This window comes from Schistocerca piceifrons, chromosome 6, assembly GCF_021461385.2.
Source record: "Schistocerca piceifrons isolate TAMUIC-IGC-003096 chromosome 6, iqSchPice1.1, whole genome shotgun sequence".
Classification (NCBI taxonomy): Eukaryota; Metazoa; Arthropoda; class Insecta; order Orthoptera; family Acrididae; genus Schistocerca; species Schistocerca piceifrons.
Window position 1 is genome coordinate 360,628,985 of NC_060143.1, and position 20,701 is coordinate 360,649,685.

General features: G+C 38.5%; 1 protein-coding gene across 2 annotated transcripts in view; it reads left to right on the forward strand.

The window, feature by feature from the left end:
- The window catches only part of LOC124802956 (ATP-binding cassette subfamily G member 4-like), a 486,150-nt gene extending 472,654 nt beyond the window's left edge, over positions 1 to 13,496 (forward strand). For both annotated transcript variants that reach the window (XM_047264047.1, XM_047264048.1), the window contains 2 exons: positions 12,129 to 12,284; positions 12,524 to 13,496. In XM_047264047.1, the coding sequence (XP_047120003.1) occupies positions 12,129 to 12,284; positions 12,524 to 12,943 (576 nt within the window). In that variant the 3' untranslated portion in view covers positions 12,944 to 13,496. The remainder of the gene's footprint in view (positions 1 to 12,128; positions 12,285 to 12,523) is intronic.
- The last annotated feature ends 7,205 nt before the right edge of the window (positions 13,497 to 20,701 follow it).

Sequence of the window (20,701 nt, forward strand, 5' to 3'; positions counted from 1 at the left end):
TGGGGTGTTTCTTGACACTATTTTTCTCTCCAGCACAATTTGATAGTTACAAAACATATAGAATATTAATTTTGACCTTTCCCAAGCATTTATAGCTCAACTACCCATACTAGATGATGCTAGAGACAACTGAGAAGGCAATTAATGTAGAAGTAGAACCAAAAATAACTCTATTCACACATTAGGGGAATAACTTTGTTGCCATTGAAATATGTTGACAGGTTCTATTTTTCAGTAGTTATAGTGCAGAGTGCAGACACCGTAAATTTGCAGATGACTGTGGGCATAGTTTTTTGACCACCAGAAGGGAAACCAATGGTGCAGAGAAATGAGCCCCACCTCCCTTATGCAGATCGGCAGCCTGCACTCATGTTCTGTGAAAACAGAACTGACACATTGCCACAGGGTTTGTGGATTCCTTCTGGTGTTGCAATCAAAATCCATTATGGACTAAATTAGTTTTTTCACTCATTTCAAAAACAGTGAGCAAGGGAAGGCTACTGCGCAATTGCTTGCTGAGGTTGATGCATTTTGTAAACCAAATAGTTCAGGCCTGATCTGTAGCAGTATTTGATGCAATCAGATTTCACATCTCCTGCCACCTTAAACTGCCACATTAAAAGTTTCCACATTACATGAACTTTTGAACTGTAGTTGGCAGACCTGTGTTTTTCTGTTCTAAGCTGCTAGGGTCCACAGCTGAGTGCTAAGTTGCATTGTGTGGTGTTTATCTTATACGCTCATTCTGTTGCTCACAACTTGGCATGGCGCCAGAGAATCAAGCACACTGCTACATCACTGTGTTCATGTACTTTTTATTTTGAAAACATGTTCTTACACAAATTATTTTTCCAGATTGAACTTTACCAGATGATGTGCAATACCAGTAACTGGAAATTGGTTACATTTTCTATATTTATTTGCAGAAAATAAACCTAGTTCAAATTGTCTCTGATAAAATAGTTTAGCTGGATATGACTCTTCATAAAACAGCATCATTAGGTAATTTTTCATGATGACACAGAATTAGCATCTATATTTTTCAGATCCTTAATTATTATGCATAGTGCAAATAAACTTGACAAGGTAAATGGTAACGAACTTTCAGATAGCAGTAGTAGTGAGACAGATTATATGAAATTAAATTATTGGCTACTAAAGTCAATGAATTCTTCTTAACAGTAGTTAAAAACATAGAGATAAAGAACTATCCATCAAAAGCAGATCCAGTAAATTTACTTATACCGTTAATGCATACTCCACCATAAGTATAGCTGACTCATCTGCCAGACACACGAGAAAAAGTGTTAGGCCACTGAAAAGTAGCGCTGTTCTGGCTTTGACTAAATCTGAGCCACAGTACTAAAATCTTGTGCATACTTGGTAGTGATATCTTACAGTTACCATTGTAATCAATTGATGAATGAAGAACTGCTGCCTGGAGGACTGAAGTATGCAGTAGTAATATCAGCATACAAAATGCAGATAAGCAACTGACTAATTATAGACAGTTCTTACTTCTCATTTCCCTACACAATTATGAGAATGTGGCTCAAAACACAATGATGAACCATCTTCCTGAGAATAACATTTTAATGAAAGCTCAGTTTGGCTTTTGTAAGAGCCAAAAATTACCTTGATGGCATCTTTTGTTGTCTTGCCAAGGACTTTGACTGTGTAGATCAAAAAATTCTGCTATGGAAACTAAAATAGTATGGCATTAAATGTCTTCTCCTTGCATGGTTGGAATCATTTTAACAGCAGAAAACAAATGGCCTCATCAGCCAATGATACAACAGGAATAAGATTAAATTCAGGGTGTGGAAACTTTAAATGTAGTGTGCTGCAAGGTTCAGTGTTTGGCCAATCCTGTTCTTGGTCTAGATAAATGGTTTACCAGGGACTTAGGAGGAGTCTTCCAAGACTTTATTGTGTGCTGGATGACAAAAGTATATTGATAAAAACATGCCCATACCAGACACAGCCAGAAGAATAACAGAACAGGCTCACTGGTTCACAGATATCATCTTAACACTCAGTCTTGCCAAAACTCATATGATGCAATTTCAGACAAATAAAAATGACTTGCAAGTACCAGAAATACAGATCAATGGGCATCCACTGGATAATATACTGAGGTGTCATTAATAGTTCTTTATGAACCTCCCCCATGATGCATGAAAAATGGGTCAGCAACTTACTTTTATTAAAACTACTGTTTGTAATTCTGTTGAAGATGTGGTAAGAAAAAATCCTTTATTTGTAGTGACTAGTTTTGGATATGACGTCCATTATCAAACCATCACCTTCATCAGGAGTATTAACACATAAGACAACCAGAGCATTTGCAAATAGCCACAATTGGAAATCACGAGTAACATGTACAAAAATTTGTTCTGGCACTGTTTGGAAAGAAGCATTGATAATACACTGTAGATGAGTCTGCACATGTTACTCATGATTGCCAGTTGTGTCTTATGCAAATGTATTGGTTGTATTACATGTCAATACTTATGATGGTTTTGACGGTCTGATAATAGACGTCATGTCCGAAACTAGTCACTGAAAATAAAGGCTTTTACTCACTGCAATGTCAACACCATTACAAATAATACTGTAGTTTTAATTAACAGTTCTGCCTGCTTTGCTCTCTGAAATCTCTCGCTATGTGTTGACCTACAGACAAGATTGCTAGCACAGTTTCACTCAGTTCTGGCCCATGGCACAATCTTCTGGGACATTGCAGCTAAGGTGAAAAAGCATTTGTTCTACAGAAGCATGCAATAAGAACATTGTGTGAAGTTAATACCTGAACATGTTGTAGAAGCCTCTCCAGGGACCTAGGGATTCCTACACTTACACGCCAATACTGGTATTCCCTAATGGTATTATTGGCTCATAACAAGAGACAATTTAGGATGAATTTTGCAATTCACAACCACAATACTACAATTAGAAATAATTTCCATACATGCTATGGATCACATCCCAGGATGTAAACAGTGTTTTACATTCTGCTAAAAAAGACTATAACAGGTTGACAGTGGACATCACACAGGAAATTGAAAATACCAAGTACACTATCTGATCCAAAGTATCTGGACCTATTGGTGAATATAAATATGCAGTATGTGAATCCATCTCCCATATTATGACTTGAACTCTGCTTGGCACACTTTCAGTAAGGTGTCTGAATGTCTGTGGAAGAATGGCAACCCATTCTTCCTCAACAGCCAAAAATCAGACAAGGTAGTGATGCTGGATGTGGAATCTGGAGCAAAGGTAACATTCTCACTCATCCCAAAGGAATTTCACTGGAATCTGATCAGATCTCTGGACAGGCCAGTCCTTTACAGGAACATTACTGTCCTCAAACCATTGCCCCACAGATGCTGCGTTATAAAGGATCCATTGTCATGGTGATACAAACAGCGGTTATATCCAAACTGTCCCTCTACAGTACAGTCTGCCGCAATCTTTAGCATGATGAGTCATACTAAATCACTCATTTCCAGCCACCCAATATCCAGTTGCATCACTCTTCACACCACTTCAAGCATTATGAGAAGTTGCCTGACCACTGTACCCCATTGCTTCAACTCACTAGACACCATGCTAGTTGGACTGCTGGTAGCACTTTTGAACTCATGAGTGATTCCTTATGCTGATTTCATGCACTTTTTTTTTTTTAAGCATCCCTCTGCAATGCTTGAGGTTCCCTGTCCATAAGTACATGAGGTCTGACAGGTCATAGTTTAGTTGTTCATGTTCCTTTCTTTCCACTTCACAATCACATCAGCAACAGTCAACCTCAACAGTTTTGGAAGGGTTGAAATTGTCACTGACGGATTTGTTACTCAAATGGCATCTAATAACTAGTCTAAATTGAAAGTCACTGAATTATACTGACTGATATCTTCTACTATCACTGCTTCTTGACCGACAAAAAGACTGAACTAAGGAATGCAAATACTGCCGAAGTGTAATATTTGTGTAAGATCATTATTTTGCCAAAACAGCTGTGTAAAGTTTAAATGCTACGTTTTAAGTATTAGATAATAATGGCAACTGAGTAGTGCAGAAGAAAGAGTGTGCCTTTTTTTAAAAGCAGCTTTTCTTCTCCTGACATACATATATAAAATAATCTAGAAGTAAATACCACAATTAGCAACTTGAGTATACAAGCACCAGCCATAATTTGTTGTTGGTACGCTTCACAGAAGCTTCCAGTGGTGGTTGCTTCTGCCTACTGATGTACAGCTTGACTCATTTAGCATCCCTGAAGGCTCTCCTTCATGACAGAACTTGATGTGTTAATGAATTAATTAATTAATGGACCTAACACCTGGACAAATTCTGAAAATAATCTGATAAGGATACTATTACATGATGGTACCTTTTTCAGTTTTAGCAATTTCTGCTGTTTCTCAATGCTGCTGACACTCAGATCTACATTAGTCATATTTGCAGTGGTGTGAGAATTGAGCTGGAGATGAACACCTCAATCCTCCTTTGTAAAGGAACAGGTGAAACGTCAATTCAGAATTTTTACTTTTGGTTTGATACTCTCAGTTCCAGTTCCTGTGTCACTTATGGGAGCCAGTGATTGAACTTTGGGCCATTTACAGACAGACATAACATGTGCCCAGAATTTCTTTCGATTCTGTGAGAGATTTTTAGATAAGAATCTTCTATATTAGTAATTCAAGGCTTCATGCATTTTTCTTTTGACAGCTGAACACATTTCATTTAGATCTCTCTATCTATTGTGCTATAATCTTACATACCTGTTGTGTAGCAGTTACTGTGTACTTAGAAGATTCCATCATGAAATATACTTCATCATTATGAAATGCACTACTAACTACATGTCTATCCAGCACCTGGTCAACTTCGCTTCAGCCACAGCACCTCTACGAAACTTCTGCCCAGAGCTAAATGTTTTAAGGTTTCCTTCCAATATGACATTAATACCTCTTTCTCTGGTTTACTGAATATTATAAATTTCCCTCCTTGTTTAAGTTGTTCTTTGTGCTTCATAATCAATGTTGCTACAACTGCCTAGGGTCACTAATACCATTTTCAAGATGGGTATCCTGAAAAAGGTGAGGCCAATTTGTTGTCATTATATCTGATTTTGAAATGAGTGGGCTTATGATCTACCTATTCTTGGCAAGTTTAGAAGAAAATATTTATTATTTTTTCAGAATGTCCTGTCATTCCCACTACTTAAAAACCATAGCAATCCCACTTGGTTGTTGGCATTTCACTAAAATTTTAGGTTATATCTTGGGGTCAGTCTGGCACTCAACCGAGAGACCTAATTACAAGCTTACATCACTGTTCCTTGCCCAAGCAATCTTGCATGTGTCTTCAGTTTCCATTTAGGTGGATTTGCAAGGCTGTTCTTCTTAATTATCTCTGTGAGATACTGGAACAGTACAAATATGGCATTGGAGTCCAGGCAATAGTTGTCATTCATTTCAGTGAGCCCCAAAATCTACAGCTGGCTGTATCCTGTTTCATCAATGACTGCCACTTCAACATGTTGAATGAGGCACTCACTACACAAGGTGTTCTTACCTATCACTAAAGAGTACCATTATTCACTGCATGTTCAAACTGCTTAAGATTAACAGATCCTGCCCTTCTCCACTTGCACTGATAAAGGACACAGCCGGCTTCCCACCAGGTAAAGTGCGTCACAGTGGCTCAATTTCAGTGGAAGACAGTACCTTAAACTTGCTGGTTGGAGGATGGGTTCTCCCTGGCCCTGCCTTCCCTGTTCAGGCATGCTGCTAGATCTATTAATGGCACACCACTGACCATGATGTGGATGAGTGGTGGTAGATACTGAATTTCCTGAAGAGGAGGCAGTATCAATCCAAGATTAGTGAAATTTTGCAGAAGCTCGAAATTTAACATGAACCTCAATGTGAGAAGCTTCTAATAGTTTTGACAATGAAATTCTGTCTCAGAATCTGGTAGAAAACCCAGAGACATTCTGGTCATACATAACATACACAAGCAGCAAGACACAATCAGTACCTTCACTGCATGATTACCATGGTGATGTTATTCATGACAACACCTCTAAAGCAGTCACTAAACAAGGTTTTCCAAAATTCCTTCATGATGAAGATGAAGTAAATATTCCAGAAGCCGAATCAACAACAACTGCCAACATGAGTAACTTACAAGCAGATATCCTTGGTGAAGTGAAACAATTCAGTTACTTAATAAAGAGAGGCCTCGGTCCAGACTGCTTACTAGGTAGTCAGGTTCCTTTCAGAATATGCTGATATAGTACCTCCATACTTATCAGTCATAAACAACTGCTTGCTTGAAGAAAGATCTGTACCCAAAGACTGGGAAGTTGTACAAGTCACACCAATACCCAAGAAAGAAAATAGGAGTAACCTGCTAAATTACAGACCTGTATCAGTAGCATCTATTTGCATCAGGATTTTGGAAGATGTACTGCGTTTGAACATTATGAATTATATTGAAGAAAATGACTTATTGACAAATAGCCAACACATTCAGAAAATATCATTCTTGTGAAACACAACTAGCTCTTTAGTCTCACAAAATAATGAGTGCTATCGACAGGGTATGTCAAATGGAGTCCATATTTTTAGGCTTCCAGAAGGCTTTTGACATCATTCCTCACAAGCGACTTCTAATTGAATTGCATGCCTATGCAGTGTCATCTCAGTTTGCAACTGGATTCATGATTTCCTGTCAGTAAGGTCACACTTCAAAATAATTGACAGAAAGTCATTGAATAAAACAGAAGTAATATCTGATATTCCTGAAGGAAGTGTTATAAGCCCTCTTCTGTTCCTGATCCACATAAACAATTTAGGAGACAATTCGAGCAGCCCTCTTAGATTGTTTGCAGAGGATGCTATCATTTACTGTCTTTTAAGGTCATCAGATGATCAAAACAAATTGCAAAATGATCTAGACCAGATATTTGTATGGTGCAAAAAGTATCAGTTGGCACTAAATAATGAAAAGTGTGAAATCATTCACATGAGTACTAAATAGAAATTGCTAAATTTCAGTTACACAATAACTTACACAAATCTAAAGACTGTAAATTCAACTAAACACTTAGGGATTACCTATACGAGTAACTTAAACTGGATCAGTCACTTTGGTAAAGAAAAAAAAGGGACTGAGATTTATTGGCAGGACACTTAGAAAATGCAACAGGTCTACTAATGAGATTGCTTGCATTACACTTGCCCACCATCTTCTGGAGTATTGCTGCATGGTATGGAAGCCACATCACATGGGATTGATGAAGGACAACGAAAAAATTCAAAGAAGGGCAGCTCATTTCGTATTATCGCAAAGCGGGGGAGATGGTGCTATGGACAAGATACTATCATTAAAATGAAGGAGGTTTTTTTGTTACAGGAGGATCTTCTCATGAAATTTCAACCACCAACTTTCTCTTCAGAGTGTGAAAATATGAGGGGCATTCAATAAGTAATGCAACACTTTTTTTTCTGAAAGCAGGTTGGTTTATTCAGGATTACAATACACCATATTATTCCCCACTCTTCTGTCTACAAAATGCTATTTTTTTTAATATAATCTCCATTCACTGTGGTGGCGTTATGCCACGTTACTGGGAGGGCATGTCTGTCTGTATGGTACCGTTCTACTGGTCAACGTCAGAACCAAAGTCTTGCTGCATCAATAACCTCCCCACCATCCATGGACTACTTCTCATTGAGTGCACCCTTCATCGGGACAAACAGGTGAAAGTCAGATGATGAGAGGTCCAGGCTGTAGAGTGGATGCTGAAGAAAAATCCAGTGAAATTTTGTGATCTTCTCTCATGTGTGCAGATTTGTGATGCCTTGTGTCATCTGCATTTTTGTGGTGACAAACATGCTGAAGTCATTTCTTCAGTTTCCTGAGGGTAGCACAGTGAACTTCAGAGTTGATCAGTGCACCATGAAGGACGACGACATACAGAATAATTCCTCCAGACTCCCAGGAGACTGTCACGATGACTTCACTGGCTGAGGTTGCAGTTTTGAACTTTAGCTTTGGAGGAGAGGTGGATTGCTGTTTTGTTTCCGGTTCAAAGTGATGAACCAATATTTCATTGCCTGTGATGGCGTTTGACAAAAAAACTGTCACAACCAGCCTCATAATGCACAAGCAATTCCACACAGTTGGTCCTTTGTTGCCCTTTACAGCGTTCTGCTGGGCAGCGAGGAACCCAGGAGGCACACACCTTTGTGTACCCCATGGTGGACAAGTGTCAGCATTACCAACAGAGATGTCCAGTTGTGCAGCAGGGTGTTTGATTATGATCCATTGATCACCTCGAATGAGTGTGTTCCAACATTTCAGGAGTCACAGCTGTGTGCAGCCACCTGACACAAGGGAGACTGGACAGGTTTGCACAACCTTGTTGCAATGATGACACACATCTCCCCCAATGACTCATCATGCTGTTGTTCACTGCCTGGTCCCTGTAGATATTCTGGAAGTACCTATGAATATCTGTGGTGCTCTGGTTTTTTGCCAGAAAAAAACTCAGTGACAACTCTCTGCTTGGAATGCACTTCCATTACGGATGCCGTTTCAAAAGTTATGTACAGCACTGCCAGCTACTGGAACTATAGAGCGTGAAGCAGGAATATTCCACAATGTCCCATGACAAATTTTGCATTTTTCAACCAAAACTGGCTGCGAAAAAAATGTGTTGAATTACTTATTGAATGTCTCTTGTACTTTGTTGGCACTTATCTGCTTAGAGAGAAATGATCACCATAATAAAATAAGAGAAATCAGAGCTCGTAATGAAAGATTTGTGTGTTCATTTTTCCTGCACCGTGTTTGAGAGTGGAATGGTTAAAAACAGCTTGAAGATGGTTCAATGAACCCTCTGCCTGGCACTTAATTGTGTATTGCAGTGTAATCATGCAGATGCAGATGGAGATAGTATTTGATGTACCTTTGGTATCTCTGGAACATGTATCTCTGTTACCCCATCAATACCTAATCACAACAGCTTCTCTTGAGAGAAGTCAGAGCAATGTCCTGCTGCTTATGAGCAACAATTAACTCATCTCATGTTTGAGAACAAAGTTAACAGTGGGGTTTCATTGGGACTGTTTCACTGTTCCCTCATCACTATAAACAATAAGCAAACAATTAGAAGTAAGGTTACTGATTCCCTTTTAATGTCTCAATCTGTTGTATTACAAAGGTTACATTTTCCTTTTGTCATGCAATTAACAATCAAGAAAGTAGTTTTCTGTTATGATGAGAGAGAAACCTGGGATAAAATTTACTGCTTCCCTGAAGCTAATTGCAACTCTTGTTTTCATATGCTTAGCAACAAACTTGAAAATTGTGGCAATTTATGGTGACGGCATACACTACTGTTGGAAGGGGAAACTAAATGGAATACTATATGACAGTTACAATAGACAGATAATATATTATTCACCACTGCAGTCAACTTCATATGCTGTATGAAAATTTTCAAGTACTTTCTAAGAACAAATTATTCAATGAATGGAAAGAGGTAGAAGTATTACATTAATTACATAAGTACTTACACCAGAATTAACAGAAAGCAATCTCCCAACAAGATATGGTTCTCAAAATTAGTAGAATGTCATTTGTAACTCACATCCATAAATTTATTACAGACATATGTTATGCACAACATTTGTAAAGGTTCAAAAATTCTGAAACATACACCTGATTCATGTAGGTATACAGCAAGATTAGGAGGAGTGATTGTTCTGTTGAGAATTTGATCAACAAAATTTGTAGAAAGTACAAATGTAGTTTATATCTGATGATACAGTATGAATTATGTTTCTTGCAGCACTCGCAATTCAAGAATTCACAATATATCATGACACAGGTGTGAGTGTTGATACAGTCAATGAAAAACTGGGGAGAAATGACATGAATGGCATATTTAAGTTGTCCACAAAATGATAAGATCTAGATTATTGAAGCATATTTATCTGGTGCATGTGATCACTGGAAGTCAGCAAATATGTGTAACTAAATGTGAAAAGTGCATTTTTTTTCACTTAGCTGGTTTTGTGACACCTTTTACACTACCATGCCACAGATGATGTTACAACATCAGTCTGTCCCTCTAAATACAGCAAAAATCATGGGCCACAACAGAAAACACCTTCTGTTAAGTGTAGTTAACAGCATAACCTCACAGAATTTCAGTACCCTGTTTCCTAAAGAGAAGAAATATATTTGTGTAACATTCACATTTGACTATAAATCTCTATTCAGACTATTTCACTTTAGTTGCACAGTGTTTTGATCAAATCCATTTATTTCAATACTTACAATAGCATATCATTTCAATTAAAAGATGTGAGTCATTTGTGGAATGCTGAAGAATATGTTAAATGAAGCATATACACTCCTGGAAATGGAAAAAAGAACACATTGACACCGGTGTGTGAGACCCACCATACTTGCTCCGGACACTGCGAGAGGGCTGTACAAGCAATGATCACACGCACGGCACAGCGGACACACCAGGAACCGCGGTGTTGGCCGTCGAATGGCGCTAGCTGCGCAGCATTTGTGCACCGCCGCCGTCAGTGTCAGCCAGTTTGCCGTGGCAGACGGAGCTCCATCGCAGTCTTTAACACTGGTAGCATGCCGCGACAGCATGGACGTGAACCGTATGTGCAGTTGACGGACTTTGAGCGAGGGCGTATAGTGGGCATGCGGGAGGCCAGGTGGACGTACCGCCGAATTGCTCAACACGTGGGGCGTGAGGTCTCCACAGTACATCGATGTTGTCGCCAGTGGTCGGCGGAAGGTGCACGTGCCCGTCGACCTGGGACCGGACCGCAGCGACGCACAGATGCACGCCAAGACCGTAGGATCCTACGCAGTGCCGTAGGGGACCGCACCGCCACTTCCCAGCAAATTAGGGACACTGTTGCTCCTGGGGTATCAGCGAGGACCATTCGCAACCGTCTCCATGAAGCTGGGCTACGGTCCCGCACACCGTTAGGCCGTCTTCCGCTCATGCCCCAACATCAAGCAGCCCGCCTCCAGTGGTGTCGCGACAGGCGTGAATGGAGGGACGAATGGAGACGTGTCGTCTTCAGCGATGAGAGTCGCTTCTGCCTTGGTGCCAATGATGGTCTTATGCATGTTTGGCGCCGTGCAGGTGAGCGCCACAATCAGGACTGCATACGACCGAGGCACACAGGGCCAACACCCGGCATCATGGTGTGGGGAGCGATCTCCTACACTGGCCGTACACCACTGGTGATCGTCGAGGGGACACTGAATAGTGCACGGTACATCCAAACCGTCATCGAACCCATCGTTCTACCATTCCTAGACCAGCAAGGGAATTTGCTGTTCCAACAGGACAATGTACGTCCGCATGTATCCCGTGCCACCCAACGTGCTCTAGAAGGTGTAAGTCAACTACCCTGGCCAGCAAGATCTCCGGATCTGTCCCCCATTGAGCATGTTTGGGACTGGATGAAGCGTCGTCTCACGCGGTCTGCACGTCCAGCACGAACGCTGGTCCAACTGAGGCGCCAGGTGGAAATGGCATGGCAAGCCATTCCACAGGACTACATCCAGCATCTCTACGATCGTCTCCATGGGAGAATAGCAGCCTGCATTGCTGCGAAAGGTGGATATACACTGTACTAGTGCCGACATTGTGCATGCTCTGTTGCCTGTGTCTATGTGCCTGTGGTTCTGTCAGTGTGATCATGTGATGTATCTGACCCCAGGAATGTGTCAATAAAGTTTCCCCTTCCTGGGACAATGAATTCACGGTGTTCTTATTTCAATTTCCAGGAGTGTATTTTGCCTCTGAATGCACAACTGTTTTTCAGAAATGTTCAGTATATGTCATAAACAAAAGACTGGTAGTCAATATCTGAATGTTGGTTTTATATCACAGTAGCAAAACATATTGTTAAGTGCAATTTCCAAACGAAAATAAGTCATGCATAACACATTACTTAAGTGCACCATACAAAGTGTATTCCATTCTCAAGCCAAATGAAAGTTATAGTGAAGTGATTTTTACTAAAATAAATAAAACTAAATTGACAAAAAACTGTTTTCAGGTGGCCCTCGGACTAACATATGTATGGCTGGTATATGTACTGACTGACCAGCCACTGGAAGTTCACCGGTGTGCAATATTCATCATCATTTGTCTTCTGATTGGATTTGTATCAGAGAGCTTTGGTCTTCTTGTTTCCTCAACTCTTAGCATAGTGGTTGGTATCATACATTATATTCTAATGTTAATGTCTATCACTTCACAAATTTTCATTTATTACAACAAAAATACATTTTGTCACTTCTTATAAATTATTTCTCAGTGATCCTCTCTTTTTTTTATTTTAATATGTTAGCTCAATGCAGATTAAATTACTTTAATTTTCAGATTAACAATAACAGCACAGTTATTATATAACCCCTGGAAATTAATTTAAGATTACCTTTTTTTTCACAGAATGGCATGTTTGTTGCCCCTTCAATGTCAGTTCCTTTCATGCTGTTAGCAGTCCATGGTCTTGGAACACCTAATGCACACGTACCATTCTTCATGAAGATTGCAATGTACTTTAGTTACCTGAGGTATGGTTTGGAGGGATTGACACTGGCAATCTACGGCTTTGGACGGAAAAGACTGCACTGTCCAGATCATAAAACATATTGTGAACTAAGTGACCCAAGGGAACTACTACGTCAAACTGGAATGGAGAACGCAAATATCTGGGTTGATATTGCTGGTCTGGTTGCATTTATCATCATCTTCAGGACTGCATGCTATTTTCTGTTGCGGTGGAGGCTTTCTTCCTACAAATCATTTGCTGCACTCAGACTAGTGAAACGATTTGTGAAAACACACATTAATTTCCAATACAGGTGAACTTTTTATTGAGAATATTGTGATAACTATGGCACTCTTTGTTAGTGAAACAGAAAGAGGTCCATTTTTAATGGCACACTATTCTGGCACTCACAATAGGGAAGAGATGAGATTTGAACTGTATTTTAAAGAATATGCAGAAGTCATATATATTAAAAAATCATTAATTTAATAATGAACACAGATCAGTTAAATCAATTACGACTTCTTTTACATCTTTGAAATCTTTTGTTAAAGAAAGAAAAAGGAATAGAATATTGAGCAGATGAAAGTAATCTCTTTGAGGTATGTAAATGTATCCTTACATTTCATGTTTAGCATATCACAAATAAAGTTTCAAATTATTTCTGCAGGGACGGATAGCTGATGAGACAATGAACTAAAAGTGTGGTATGGATGCATTTACACAATGCATCTTGAACAATAATAGTTATAAATACATTGCTCTCAAGACTCTTGTTATTTCACCAAAGATAAAATGGTTTGTTGTTCTTCCTCTAATGTATATAATTTACACTTGTGAAAAAAGGAAATACATTCAGTATGTACATCATTTATATTTTTAAATCATTTTAAATGCTTCCCAATTATCTTACAAAATTATCAAATTATCTTACAGCCACAGGATGAATGAAATGGAGATTTCAAAGGGTCATAATATGTTCACAGCGTGTTAGTTTGGGAAAGGGGGGGTCGAGGCGGCCTCTGTTGTCTTAAGCCTGCTGGAAACCCTCTTGCTTGTGTAGTATAAAGAGGCTTACCTGTTACCCACAGAAGATGTGTTCTTGTCTTGTATATTAGGTAAGGGCAGTTCCATTGGATGCATTTTAAATGTTGTTATTGCTATGTCACCTCCAAATGGAATGGCACTGCAATCTTAAAGCACAGCAGTTGCATGGACAGCACATCATTGGAAGTCATCAGAAACTGTGTAGCATTATCAAATCAATGTCGTAATGGGCAAATACGTCCAGCACTATCGTTATTGCTTGGTGCTGCTCCCAGTGAAATGTTATCACTACCACTGTTTTCTCATGCGAAGCAGCCCATGCAGCTACAAGGAAAGCTACATTATGCTATATTAAAATCACTTATTTAAAAAAAAAACTGCAAAAAAACTAGCACATATTTTAATGGCTAATGAGCTAGGTACCGGCAATTCTGGAACTTCAGTGTTCAACCTAACAGTTGTGCAGAATATTTATTAAAGTCACAACCACAATTTCACTGTCCACAGTTATTGCTCACTTATCTGGATAGACATATGCCACAGCAAGAAATGTAATTTAGAATGACACTGATGTGATAAAGTACATTGCTTAGCTTTACTGTTTAGTGGCTTACTGGCTGTCAACTAAAACTACACAATACTCTTTTTAAATACAATATTAATGTCAGTTATGCAAGTGTGAAGTACCGTTGAATAGTAGGGTATCTACACATTTTCATTGCTTCATATGTCTGAATTCTGGAAGATGGGATAATTCGCTCATCTATACACTTGCTCGCTTCTTAATTAATTTGGATAAAGGTCACAATATTGAAAATGTCTCAAGTACTCTGATGTGTATTCCAGCCCCTTGGCCCTTCTGAAGCTTTGTCCCAAAAAATAAAGTGTGAACAGTATTTCATTCCATTGCAAGGAATACGTAAGTGACTCAATGAATCAGTGGTCAAACTGTTCTTTCTCTCCAGTTTGTTAAGTACCATGTAACACTACTATAAGACAAAGTTTTCCCTCAAATTTATCATTTGAAAAATACTGGGTCATCTTACATTTACAGGTGAAGTTATTGTTGCTTAAGTCAATATTTTTACATTGTATGAAAATGTATGTATGTATGTATGTAGGTGCCCATTTCATGTGCAGATGAAACTTTGGTAACTGGTGTTAGACACAGATTTAATTTTATGTTTTTGGAAGGGCCAGAGGGGGAACAGTGTTACCAGCTTGGCCAAGCAGTAGGCAAAGGTGGGGAGGTGAATGATGAGTGGGTAGTTAATTTTGTTGTACTGTAGAATACTGACCATGTATGGACATATTAGTGTGAGCCTGAGCAGTGTACTGCAGCAACATTGATAGTAGGCGAGTGCGGGATGTTGTCATCGTAATAGTGGAAGAATAAGGCCAATGCAATGTTGCGAGGCAGGTAGGCTTGCTGAAACAGCAAACTCGTGGTACTGCAGACTAGTGAAGCAAGAGCCAAGGCAAATTTCCACCCTGATGGAGGCAGTGGTGTTTTAGGATAAGTAACTGGTAGTGGCACATATGCACAACAAGCACACTTCTGATTACTAAAAGTATTGGACATTTTTGTAATGTAATTCTTATTAGTGTCACAGCCCTACCACAATGATGGTCTGTGCAGTAACAGATCTGACAGTAGAAGTCACCGGTTCTAGGTCACAGCAGGGTAACAGCTCTATGCACTTAATCCCCACCTAGCCTTAGTGCCAAGATGCAGCTGGCCCTCACAGGTCATCTTCAGTGGCATGGCAAACTGTTCCCTGGAAAATAGCCTGTCACACTTCATGCACACTAGCCATCACTCACCATCACCAGATGGGCGTCTCAACATGGGGGGCATCACCACTTCGATGCAGATTGGCATCATCCAGTGCCACAGCAGATACGTCATCATCGAGTACATGACACTAATGCAGGGCTGCATGGTTGGCTGATATAACGAGGGCACTGACACACTGTAGAGTATCAACCTCAATATTGCGGGGTGTACAGGCAGCCAGCCCAGCAGAATTCAGTGGTCAGTCAGTTACGACACAGTGTATCAGGTAGCACAGATATGTCAATAAAGAACTTATTACATTTGCAGCTGTCTTTCTCTGGAGCGTCCTCTCCTCCACCAACTGCTAATACCATTGTGGCTCATAGCTGCCCCACTATGCATTGGGGATGCATTACTGCTGTCAATCATGGGAATGAACCCCAAGCACCTTGTTCTTTTATTACCATCTACGACACTTAAACTGCAGTTTGCATGAATCCAACTGTAGACAGAATTAAATTGGCTTTACAAATTGAGAAATACTCAAAACATTTCTGCAGGAGACAAATTCTGCCATAAACACATTTGCTCAGAACACTTGAAATGAGACACAATAAACAAAACAACTCCTTTAACAGCAGGACTTAAGTACTTATCGCTCCAGAGAAATGTTGGTTTTCAAGCCAGACAACAAATGACCAAGAACACTGCTAAACTGAGGTGGTCCTGTTTAGGTTGATTCAGCAGTAGGGAGCCAAGTGGACAACACATTGTTGTCATTCAGTCTTCTTAGATTGTCAAAGCTTTAACAAAAGAAAACTTAAGAAGATAATGGATGAAAATCAGAGCCGTGACTATTGAAAAATGTGGACCTACGAGTTCGCATTTCACAACTGGCTCATGCAGACAATATAATGAACATTTTATGTTAATGTTAATTAATGAATCAGAGGCCGCAGACAATTGTACTGCAGGATGAACATCTGTTGCCCAAGAAAGCCACAGGTGACAGAGACAGAGAGAGAGAGAGAGAGAGAGAGAGGGAGGACAATGTTAACTTGAGTTATTAAGTTTTCCCAAATTGTGTAACTGCAAGTACACAGTTTCTTACATTGACACCAAACACACACATGATAGACTTTGTTTATTGGTATTGTAACATGATCTTGTACAAAAATAGCTAACCCTCACAAGCTGTATCTTCTGTCTAAACAAATTCCTTTGGTCCTGTAGTTATCCAGGTAAGACTAATGTTGAAAAACAAGTGCTCAACTCATGTGATTGGTGTGGTTGTTCAAATTTATATAAAAATGAAATTCTTGTGCTGGATTTCTCCATAAATTTCTGACCAGGTACAGTAATTCGGTGCTACATCCAGTATCAAGTAGAAGATTTTCATTGTTGGATATCTGACATTTCTTTTTAAGCAAGACACTACACAACTTAAGATTCTTATACATTGCTTGTGGTCATCAGAAAGAGAGCAAATTTTACAAAAAATATTTACAATATCATGTATGTTACCAATAATAGTGCCATCACATTCATCAGTCTGAAGATTTACTTGTACTGCTGGCAGTGGTTCTGATGAAAACGCTGTCTTGCTTTAGTTGTGCCAGTTGTTTTTATTCTTCTTTTGATGCACACAAAATTTTTTGTTCCTCTTCCATATTTTCCACAGTTTTAGGAGGTCATTCTGGTGCATCTTCTGTATCTGAGCAATCACTCAGAGAAGAATATACAGGCACAGTTTCCTCTTTAATTGGTGATTTTGAAAAAAAGTAAATAAACGAACAAAAATACAGCAATATCTTTTTATGAGGGTTTAAAGGACTGAATGTTTATGTCTACACCTGTTATAATTCTGAAAGAATCAGTATTTATATAGTTTGTATACGGACTTCACTGAAGTTTCTAAGAAATCTAGTAGTATGAGGTCTAGTAATTCAGACTCCAAAACAAACTTTTCAACATATTCTACTGAACAGTCTTGGCTCACGTTAATAATAGTTTTAAAGTAATTAATAACATCAACACAGTCTTTTTCTTTTCGAGTTTATTTGTAATGAAGATGTACTGGTTGATCACAGATATATTTTTAGTTGCTGTCACCTAGTGTATGTAATAGTTCAAAGTCTCACATTTGTGAATTCTCTAGTAATAACTGTAAATTTCCACTTGATATTTCTGTCATTTTCCATGTAATATGGCCAAGATATTTCACTGTCATCAAAATTCAGGAAATGATTACAATGATGCCATTCAGGATGACACTAATTAAATCATCATTAGGAGGAGAGAGTATATTAGTAGGTAGCTCAATAAGTCTTTGACTTAATTTGTATTGCATCTATGATATATTAAAGGTTCCTGCAATAATAGTTTGTATCCCATCATCTGCTAGTTTCAAACTGAATGGGTTCTTTCAGGCAATCAATTATTTCTTCAAATACTTCTGAAAGTAAATGACATTTTTCTGTGTATGAAACTGAACCAAAGTGGGATGATATCTGGATGTATCCATTAACACGAATAGTTTTGTTTTGCACAGCTTTTTCTCTTTGTATTGGTTGTGAATGCAATGGTGTTCTCGATCAAAGGAAGCACTCTTTGTTCACCACCACCGCCATCTATTAACCAACACACCCTATCTTAAAAAAGGTAACGAACATGTTTTAGTACATGAAAGTATGTAGACACATATGTTCCATAAGCATGCACACGAAGTTACTTCTGGAAGTACACCAAGGAACTGATCGCTATACTGAAAACTGGAAGATTATATATATAATTCTCTTCTTCTTATCTCTAACCGTTCAAATAACCCCTGACTGAAAGCTTGTTACATCAACAGTCCCCCCCCCCCCCCTCACACCCATAACATTCAACTGTGCTAACACAGCACATGGAGTGTAATAATAATGAGAAACAAGCAAATTATGGAGTGATTGGATGAGCAGATACAAAATTAATTATCACAAAGAATCTAACTTCATATTAACCTACATCTACTAGAACGATAGTCTCCGACATGGAAAATACCAGTTTGTGTAACAAAACCATCAATTTACAGATTAAGAGAATGTGCAAATATATGACTGATCATGATAGATGATCCTGGACCTTTTGAAATTTTGAAAATTATATTCAGTGGAGAACCAATTACTATTGCTGTTAGGTTCAAATAAGATAGTATTTTACATAAAACTTCAGTACTAATTTATAGCATACAGAATATTGCAAACAAGAAGTAGGGGATGAAAGTATGGTTAGGTGCAGGTAGAAAAAATGAAATAAGAGAACACAAAAATAACTGACTGTAATGACACTGTATGCTTTGTTTCAAGAATGCAACTTTATTTAACACAATGGGTACATTATTTTACTTCACTTCTTCAATAATTTCCACATCTTTTTGACACGGATGATGTACCATATAAAGCTATTGTTTCTTACTTTTCGTTTTTCAAGCTGATCAACAACTACTTTTCTCAAATTATTACTTACAGTCTCTTCCACAATAACTCAAAGTGCGGACATATTTGTGTTTCCGTATTATTAGCTGGTGCAGCAGTACTAAAACCAGCATTTGAATAAAATGTATTACAGTATCTGTCAAATAGGTAATATCACTGTTACTCAAGAGACAAAGTTTGTTTTTGACCACTATGTGTTTCATAATTAGTACCAACAGCAATTCAATTAACTGAACAATCATAATAATTATCACTAGGAACATTATTTGGTACTGAATAAATACCAGCAATAAAAGAAGAAATCTGAAGAGCTTGATGTTGCTCAATTTAACTATAACAAAGGCCTTTTCAATGTACTGGTCACAATAAAAACCAAAGCTATGTCAATATGAAGAGACTTTAAATCTGCTAGTCCCAACAGCTAAACCATTGTTAAGATGATGTATATGGCCAGCCAAGTCTGTAGATGAAATGTACCATTCGTCACTAGAATAAGGAAATCCACAAGCTCTCCCACAACTCTTAACCAAACCAATTTTTTGTTTATACGACCAATTAAAACATTCACCAACATCAACAGCAAGACTACTAATGGGGGAAATGATATGTACTACTTACTGATAGTACCAACAGACCATCTGTTGGCTGCCTGATTATTACCAAGTAACATAATTACACCAATTTCCCGATACCATAGTATGTGATGAATAAATAGTAATGCCACCTTCTTTATGCATAATAGTTTTCAAAATGTTCTCTACTACTTAGTTCCATATGAAGCACTGGAGTGGTAGCATCACTATTTATTTTTACAGTTTCATGAGCAAGAGAAATTTACCACCAACACTGTATGTCGAAAACGGTACATGAATTGCAGCGTCTGAAGCTGACAAGGTGCTATTGGTAGCAGATGGTGCCTCCAGCCAACACTGTATTGACACCAAAGTCAAAACACAGTAAAAACTGTGGAAGACTTTCACACTGGGCAGGAGACAAAAATGGAGATAAATAATTTGGCTGAAACCAACACAATCAAGGCACCAAGAATCCACACCTGTTTAATATGCATCAAACTACTTACAGTGCTATGATTCCTTTAATCTTGCAGCAGTACGTATCAACATGATAACCTGTTCCACTTCCGAAGTGCACTGAAAAACATTTTTCAGCCTATTTCACCTTCTGTGCCATTTACTACTTATTGCAAAATTATAATGGCATTTGTTCAACTGTTAGAGGCAGCAAAACAGTGATTGGAACATCAGTTTAGTTACACTTAACACATGAGATAATGGCAATAGCATGACTATTGTTAATGGAATGTAGTTTATAGTATGTATGCTGCATAATTTTATTCCATTTTACAACATTATCACCGTGTCACCAACTTAATTCCACATCCAGAGGCAACCTGTGACGCAAAGTATAGTATCACAAAGAAAGAGGAAGGGGAAGTAACAACAAACGCTCTTGGATGTCATATACCACGTGTAAGTGAATTCAGATACACAGTCATACCGAGCAGAAACAGTACAAAAGGGAGTCAAGAATAGTATGCAAAATACAGTCTTTGCTCTTCACAATTGTGAGATAGTAGAAGAACAGAAATCTACATCTGTAAGGCAAATGCAACAGTTTGTCACATCATTATTCTATTGTAGAAACTCCCTGAACATATTACATGCCACATCACAGTGGCCACCTTACATGCCAAATTAAAACAAGCATTCCATGTATTATGAGTGATATCTAGGTACGAAAATAACTAAGACACA